Below are 8354 nucleotides of genomic sequence, written 5' to 3' on the forward strand. Positions count from 1 at the left end.
AAAAAAAAAGCAGTGAAATGACGAGTAATTGAGTAATTAATAAAAAAAAAAAGAGAAATTCCCAAATCTAGATTTTATAAGATTTCTAAAACAAAGCTGTGCCTGTTACGTACGAGCAGAGCAACCTGTCTGAACCCAATTGTTGTCTAAGCTTGTACAGCTAAAGCAAAGTCAATGAGCAAAAATATTTTCCTTAATGGTGCTCCGGTGCTGCTCCAATCCCCCCCTCCCCGGGAGCCCGCTGAAGGTCAGGACTGTTGTACAGAATTTTCCGTATCAGGTTATTTAATTTTCTTTAAAAAAAAAAAAAAGTTTTAAGCCATATGAATAAAAAGCTGGTTCTCCCCAACCCCTTAAATAAAACATTGGCTGGCCTGCTACAAGAAGTGGGGGGAAAAAAAACCCATCTACTGGTAAGATCAACTGCTCTGTGTTGTATATAGGTCATGAAGAAGGCTTTTAAAGTGGTCCACCATACTCTATACGTCCAAAAGTCTGGACACCTGACCATCAAACCTATATGAGCTTGTTGGACGTCCCATTCCAAAACCATGGACATTATTATGAAGTTTACTTGGCCTCTCCACTCTTTTGGGAGGCTTTTTGGAGTGTGCCTATGGGAATGTGCGCCCATTCAACCAAAAGAGCATTTGCGAGGTTGGATGAGAAGACCTAACTTACAGTCTCTATTCTATTGCATTCAGGGCTCTGAGAAGGCCATTTGAGTTCCTCCTCTCCAAACTCATCAAGCTATTTTTTAATGGAGCTGGAAAGTTTTTTGCCCCAAAAATGAACTAGAGATTGGCATGAGTTGGAAGATACTTGAGATTCGTCTTTGTCAACAGTTAATATTTATTGATCACTGGAGGCACAGTCATACTGGTACAGAGAAGGACTTTCACCAAACTGTTACCTCAAAGTTGGAACAGCACAATTGTAGCATTAACAGAACCCTTCACTGAAGACACCTGAACTCAACATTTGAAGGGCTGTCCACATAGCTTTGGCCAAGAGTGTAGGATTGATGGTCAGGTATCCACAAACGTTTGGCCAAGAGTGTAGGTTTAAAGGTCAGGTGTCCACAAACCTTTGGCCATAGTGTGTAGGTGTGATGGTCAGGTGTCCTCAAACGTTTAGCCATAGAGTCTAGGTGTGATGGTTAGGTGTCCACAGACGTTTAGCCATAGAGTCTAGGTATGATGGTCAGGTGTCCACAAACGTTTGGCCATACTGTGTACATTTTACCAGGTTACATGTAACTAGCGCTTGGCCAAGTTCTTCTTTAAGAAAAAGAAGCGATCACTAGGCTTTTACATCCAAGCTTCAGCTTTTCACCTTTATAATAAAAGTCTACTACTCATCCACTACTCATCCCTTCCACACTCCAGCAATGTACTATTCCCACCTTCTTGGTCGGTCCCCACATGTCCACTTTCAGGTTGAATGACATCCAGGCCCTATCCTTTGAGCCCACGCTGTCATCCTGATCTCAGTATCTTCAGGTATCCTGGGCTCAGAGTGCAATGCTACGTTGAGCAGTGCTCACACTTCACAATATGAGCATCATTCTATTCAACCCTGAAGACCACCTGATGCTGGAGAAGAGGCACATGACAGTGTTTGACCATGTGGAAGACACACGGAATTAGGGTATGCTTTAATTTTTTGTGTGGAGGAGATTAGATGGGGAAGATGGGGGGGAGGGGGTGGTATCACCTTGACCTTGTCATTTATGCTATTAATTATCATAGAGCGGAAGCCTAGAAGATAGCGTCAGGGACAGGCCGTGAAGAAAGTGGCTGCATCTTGGACAAAGATATTAATCTTTTTTTGTAGGGGGGGATTTATGACGAATTCTATACCCATGGAGTAACAATTCCTAGTACACTTAGTATTCATTGTTAGTCATCTTTAGTATTATGTGCTCTTTAGGAGTTGTATACCGCCTATCGGCAAGCTATAGGCCAGTGGTGGCGAATCTTGGCACCACTGCTGTAGGCCTTTCAGGACTAGCAGCTGTACTTGCCAATCCTCTTTCGGTGTCAACAGCAGTTCGTTTCCTTTTGAAAGGGGAACCTTTGAGAAGCTGAGCCGGGTTCCGACTTCACATACGGTGATCATCATCCGAGCTGCTCCGGATCTTCTAAATGACTATTGTTCAACTTCCCTCGAAAGATCCAAAAATGGATGGAGAGCTATTGTTTCTCATGTGACTCTTCAGCAACCCCTCCCCCCTTTCTTTGGCTTGAATTTGTCAGAATTGTCAGGAAAGCTGATCGTCCTTCATCGTCACGTGTTACGTTGCACGCTGTGTTGTGGGAGATGCCCGCTGTCACGGCGGCAATGTCAGGCTCCGGTCATTCGTCGCCGTCATCTAGAAATAATAAAAGACAAAAACAGCCAATCAGTAATCGGCAAAGAGGAAGGCGACGGCTTGCTTTATAGCTCTCCGATGTTGGTGCTTCCATTGCGGTATCTGGTAATTAAGTGGCGTATTCATACTCTAACTCGGGTGGATCCAAGCACATTCCCTGTCCAGGATTCACCGTTAAATGATCTTTGCCAACGGCTGGTCGTTACACAGCACTGCCACTCAAGACTCTGCCGTACACATTGGCCCTAATCAAGCAATGTTAAATAGGCTGCTGGACATTTTGCCTATGACCATTTTAACAGGTTCTATGGAAGTGAACAGAAAGTGCTGGACACCGGCTGCGGCGTCTCGGTATACTGGGAGCTGTAGCTCTCTATATCCTGAGCCTAGGGTGACGGGAGGACGCTAGTTTGTGTCCTCCCGTTACCCTAAGGAGAACTATGGGGAAAAGCCCTGACCCCATAGTTCTCCTTTAAGTGATGTGAATACGGGTGATCGGGCCAACGGGCAGGCAGCTTATACAATCCAAAAGGATCTCCACACTATCCTTGGCTTGGCAGTGAACACAGTAGATGTAGGAATTGAAACACCACACCCATTAAAGTAGGTTGTGGAGAAGAACAACCAGTGTGTTGGTGACACTCTTCTCTACCACACCAATTAAAATAGTCCAGATACAATTTTATTTCATTAGGATCAGAGGGCATTCAAGTAGAGTTTTGGGGTCCAAAACACACCCCCTTCATCAGGGCCTAATGAGAGAAATCCTGTATGCGGGCTACAATCCCAAAATACAATACAACATGGGAATACTTCAGGCTTGTCAGAAGCTGGTTTGGCAACAAAGAAGTACTCCTATCACACACAATATAACCTTTAAGCTGCAAGAATTGTAGTCCACATACAACGGAGCTGCTACGAAGTTGTATAATAACTGCACTTTCCTAATGTGTATTTTGCCCAATCCAATGATCCACCCCTCCCTCCCTTGCAGATCTGTACTTACCGAGATCCAAGGACCACTGCTTGCTTATTTGTTGACATCCAGCACTGCAAGTCTCTCTATCTCCTGGTTGGAAGACAGCCCCATAGACATCTATGGAGCTGTAATGTGCAGGAGGGATGCAGCAGAGGGCGCTACATCCCTCTCCCGGCTGGAACACGGCCCCATAGATGTCTATAGAGCTGTAATGTGCATGTGTGGGCAGCAGAGGGCGCTACATCCCTCTCCCGGCTGGAACATGGCCCCATAGATGTCTATAGAGCTGTAATGTGCATGTGTGGGCAGCAGAGGGCGCTACATCCCTCCTGGCTGGAAGACAGCCCCATAGATGTCTATAGAGCTGTAATGTGCAGGTGTGGCCAGCAGAGGGCCTACACAACAGCTGAACCATTCCTCTCAGATCTCGGTAAGTACAGGTCTGCAAAGAGGGAGGTTGGACTCATCTAGGTCAGGGGTGGGGGGGGGCAAACAGGACAAGTGCACTTTGTCTTAAAGTGGACTTATCCTTTAATGACTACACAGCTGCCTTCATTGTATGTCAGCCTAGAACTTAGCTTTAAGTCCCTTCTATTTAAAGTAATACGATTATTTGCTAGTTGGCAGATACTTGTTCGTGTACCTGTACTGGGAAGCACATTCCGTAGCTTTTCCATGATGTCCTCGAAGCATAATCCAATGTCTTTTGTCCGACTGTCCACATCATCTAAGGGGATTTATAGTTCATACTTTTAGCACTCAGAAGGAATTATAATCACTATTATTATTATTCTGTTACAATAATTTTTATTGAAAGTAAAAAGTATAGTAGAGCACTTGATGGCCACTAGATGGAGCCAAGGAGCATTGGAAATGTCTATGCCAGGGGTGGCAAACTCAAATTCATCGGGGGCCGCATCAGCAGTATGGTTACCCTCAAAGGGCCGGTTGTATAGGACTATGCATCTACTCACGGGCTCCACCTAGTGGCCATATAGCAGTATGAATATAGAAGAGGTGCCTCTGCGAACGTATAATAAAAAACACCCGTACATGTGCATTTAACATTTTACCTGTAAAAGCATCCCACGAAGGCCCTGAGACTGCTGCTGGCCACCCCCATCATGGACGTGATGTTATCAGCCCCAGCAAACACAGAGCTGTCACTCAAGTGACTCTCAGCATTCCAGCCATGGTAAAACTACATATCCCATGATGCCTCTGCCTATGGGAGTAATGCCTGTGTCAGAGTCTTATGGCTTATGGCTGGCGTGCTCGATAGTATTCACCCTTCACTCCTCACTGGCATCTATATAAAAGGTTACGTAGGTAGGGGAGGGGCTGGGCCAGCACAGATAGTTATTAGGCACTCCCATAGGAGAAGAGGGCTATGACATGCAAGGAGGGAGGCGGCTGTGCTTGGAAACTGACTTACCTGCAGTCTTCTAATTTTCTGGAACATTTAAAGGCAAGTGAATCAAAAGTCATTTATGGAAAGGAAAATGATGCAAGCAAGCAATTTCTCTGCTTTGACCCCTCCCATTTTTTGGTGGCAGGTTTTCCTTAAGCTGGTCAGACACGTGGCAACATGTACCATTAGAGTATTGTGAAGATTTGAGGGATGTACCTTGTTTGCATGGACAGATGTGAACACATCAACGGGAATCTTTACCTGCAGCTTCAGTCTCCGGCGTTCCATTGTTCTGATAGGACTTGCTCTCTGAATCTGGAGAAGGGGCTGAAGAGGAAGCTTTGCCGTCATCCATGCTAGGCTGGAAACAGGATGTCATACAGTTACTCGGGGCCCCGTAGCATCAGATATGTGTCTTTATGTTGGGCACATGCAGCCTAACGTGCCAGTGTAACACGGGTAGGTATGTATTTATTTAATTATTAATTGGCTGAATTAATCAATTATTTATTTATTTATTGCCCTGATGTGCTTTCAGGATTTCCAATACTTTCCCAAATAGCATACACTGCAAACAACAACAAAAACGTCGTCTACGTAACCACAACTCTTAATTGGTAGACACAGATAACAGTAACCCTGAGGGCATTGCATTTGGGCTTTTAGATTGAGCATATCCACATCCACGAATGGAGGATCGGCATTGTTCCACTTCAGAAGAGACGTGTGGGATCTACACCGAGTGGCCGGATTATTATATACACTGAGTGGCCGGATTATTATATACACTGAGTGGCCAGATTATTATATACACCGAGTGGCCGGATTATTATAAATAGGGAAGCATGGAAGAAAAAAATTATGGAAAAATCTGGTCATTCAGTAACTTCAGGTCGGCAGCTGACCTGATTTTTTGGGGCACATGACGTTTGCTGAACCTAGACCTGACCAATCGAAGCCCCCCCCCCGATCATAAGACTTATCCAATGGAAGGCTCTGACCTATATGGTTAGCTAAAGCCAGGTGGTGACTTTTGTTATGGACGCGCCGTGTATCCTCATATTACTGGTACCTGTAGAAGTAATTCCCTGAGACGATGCAGCTGGGACTCGAGTTGCTTGTTGTGGTCTTCCAGTATCTGCATCCGAGTCTCAAGGCGGCTTTTGTGATGCCGTAGAATCCGCGCCTCGCTCAGCAATTCCTCGCTCTGTACGTCGCCGCTGCCGCTGCCTCCCGAGTCAGGAGATACCTCGCCCAGGAGTGCCTGCTCTCCGGCCTCTGCGTGCCGCCACTTGAGTCTCTTCAGCTCTCCCTGCAGAATTCTGCAAAGAAAAGCTTCAAATGTATCTCCTTCTCAGTTACCGGTAATCCAGGATGGAACAATGGGAGGGTTATATGTCCTATGAAGCCCTAAGCCAACGCTAAGCTGTACTCCCAAAATGTCCAAATTCAGCACAAGCCTAAAATGTTTTTAAAGGAGAACTATGGGGTCAGTGCTTTTCCCCATAGTTCTCCTTAGGGTAACAGGAGAGCACAAACTAGCGTCCTCCCGTCACCCTAGGCTCAGTGTATAGGGAGCTACAGCTCGCGGTATACCGAGACCGCCGCAGCCGGGACGGATCCCGACATTACTGTCTGTATCCGCCCAGCTGCGTGACTGACAGCTGGCTCTGCCTATCTAGAGGCAGAGCCAGCTGTACCCGCCCCCCTCCCCCGTTCGTTCCTCCAGTCACCGCTGGAGGATCGGAGAGGGGTGAGGGGAGGAGAGACAGTCACAGCTCTCTGCAGGGACAGGATCGGGAGGTGATCGAACGCCGGTATGTGTTCGCTCACCTCCCGATCTACTGAGCCGACCTGTGACAGTCTCATTGTCACAGGTCGGCTAGAACTATGAGGTGAGTGAAAATCACTCCCCCCATAGTTCTCCTTTAAGCTATTTCAGGGCTGATTAAATCACTTACAATGGATGCTGATGCCTGATGTTCCTGAGCACCGGTCCTGACTTCCGGTTTTAGGGTGGCTTCTTTCCCTTGCAGGGTGCTATGGAGCCACCCTTGTGTGTGCTAGTAAGCTGTGTGTGTTTCCACAAACATACGGGCACAGCAAGGCAAGCCATATCCCACCCCCCTGCTCCTCCTTCCTCCTCCCTTCTCCAGGCTGCTAGAGGGACAACTGATGGAGACTGCTCTGTCCCTTGTGATCTTGTACTCAACAGGAAGTTCAGGAAAGCCGAGCTGAGAAAGTTGGAGCTGTTTAGACACATGCTTGGGCAAACATTTCAAAAATACTTTACTGGGCAATGCATATTTGTTTGATCTGCTCCTGACCTGGGGTTGCTCCTTAATATTCTTAAGATCTGCCCTGGCCGCCCACTGACTTCACCATTTGTGCCTGAGATCAGAGCCCTATGTTGCCTTCACACCCTGCTGGTGCTACAAGCTACTGTCACCATGAAAGCTCTCCCAGGCACTTGTGCAACTTCAGCACCTCAGGGCCGCCCGCCAGACTATTAGGGGAGCTAATGCTGGAGAAGAAAGAAAGGGGCACCCTCGTCATTTTGGTCTTCTACCATGCTAGGTCCTTGGGGAGAAACCCAAAAGGTCGAATGTACCTAAAGATACAGCTGGTGGGTTGGCGGTACCTGTTTTCATGCTCCAGTTGGGCGATGACCTTCTCCAGCTCATCCTCTTCTTCCTTCGGATCCTTTGACCCCATGCACTGCACCATACTGCATGGGTCGCGGTCTGTTATAGGGCTGGAATGGCGGAGTATATACTGATCTTCATCCCTAGAAGGAACAAGACATATGAGACCTTTTATTTATGGCCAATAATGGGTTTCTCTGATCCAACTTAGCTAACGTTACACATTATGACCAAAGTATGAGGGGATCCCTCTGTTGAGTTCAGGTGTTTCCGGTGAAGTGTTCTGTTAACGATACAGCATACAAACACACTGGGCACTTCCAAATTTGTGGCAACAGTTTTGGAACTTTTCTGTTCCACCAGCACTGTCCCCTGTGTACAAAGCCAGCTCCATGAAGACATGGTTTGATGAGTTTGGTGTGGAGGAACGTGAGTGTCCTACACAGAGCCCTGACCTTATCCCTATGGAACATGACTGTCCCCTGTGTACAAAGCCAGCTCCATGAAGACATGGTTTGATGGGTTTGGTGTGGAGGAACGTGAGTGTCCTGCACAGAGCCCTGACCTCAACCCTAGTGAACATGACTGTCCCTTGTGTACAAAGCCAGCTACATAAAGATACAGTTTGATGAGCTTGGTGTGAAGGAGCTTGAGTACCCTACACAGAGCCCTGATCTCCACCCTACTGAACACCTTTGGGATGAGTTGGAATCCCGAATGCAAGCCAGGTCTTCTCATCGGGATCAGTACCTGATGCAAATACCCCCTTACCAAGGCTTACTAAAGGAGAACATGTATCAGGTCTGTGGTGGCCTGAAACTGGATACCATTTCATCCATTGTGTGAGAGTGCATAGAGCTCTTCAGCAGATGTTCTTCCTTGGTAAGCCCTGATGAAAGGGGGTATTTGTATGAGCACTTTGGCTATTTCTATATTGCCCCCCCC

General features: G+C 46.9%; 2 protein-coding genes across 2 annotated transcripts in view; one reads left to right on the top strand and one right to left on the bottom strand.

Moving 5' to 3' along the window:
- Nucleotides 1-727, top strand: part of TAF7 (TATA-box binding protein associated factor 7) — a 16074-nt gene extending 15347 nt beyond the window's left edge. The window contains exon 13 of the mRNA XM_018571444.1: nt 717-727. The gene's annotated coding sequence lies outside the window, so the exon portion shown is untranslated. The remainder of the gene's footprint in view (nt 1-716) is intronic.
- A 1525-nt stretch (nt 728-2252) lies between these two features.
- The window catches only part of DRP2 (dystrophin related protein 2), a 46833-nt gene continuing 40731 nt past the window's right edge, over nt 2253-8354 (bottom strand). Inside the window, exons 17-21 of the mRNA XM_018571445.1 lie at nt 7406-7552; nt 5837-6086; nt 5026-5125; nt 3997-4080; nt 2253-2374 (exon numbers count right to left, since the gene is read on the bottom strand). Coding sequence (XP_018426947.1) covers nt 2358-2374; nt 3997-4080; nt 5026-5125; nt 5837-6086; nt 7406-7552 — 598 coding nt within the window. The 3' untranslated portion in view covers nt 2253-2357. The remainder of the gene's footprint in view (nt 2375-3996; nt 4081-5025; nt 5126-5836; nt 6087-7405; nt 7553-8354) is intronic.

Source organism: Nanorana parkeri, unplaced genomic scaffold (genome assembly GCF_000935625.1).
Source record: "Nanorana parkeri isolate BGI_ZX_2015 unplaced genomic scaffold, ASM93562v1 scaffold1760, whole genome shotgun sequence".
NCBI lineage: Eukaryota > Metazoa > Chordata > Amphibia > Anura > Dicroglossidae > Nanorana > Nanorana parkeri.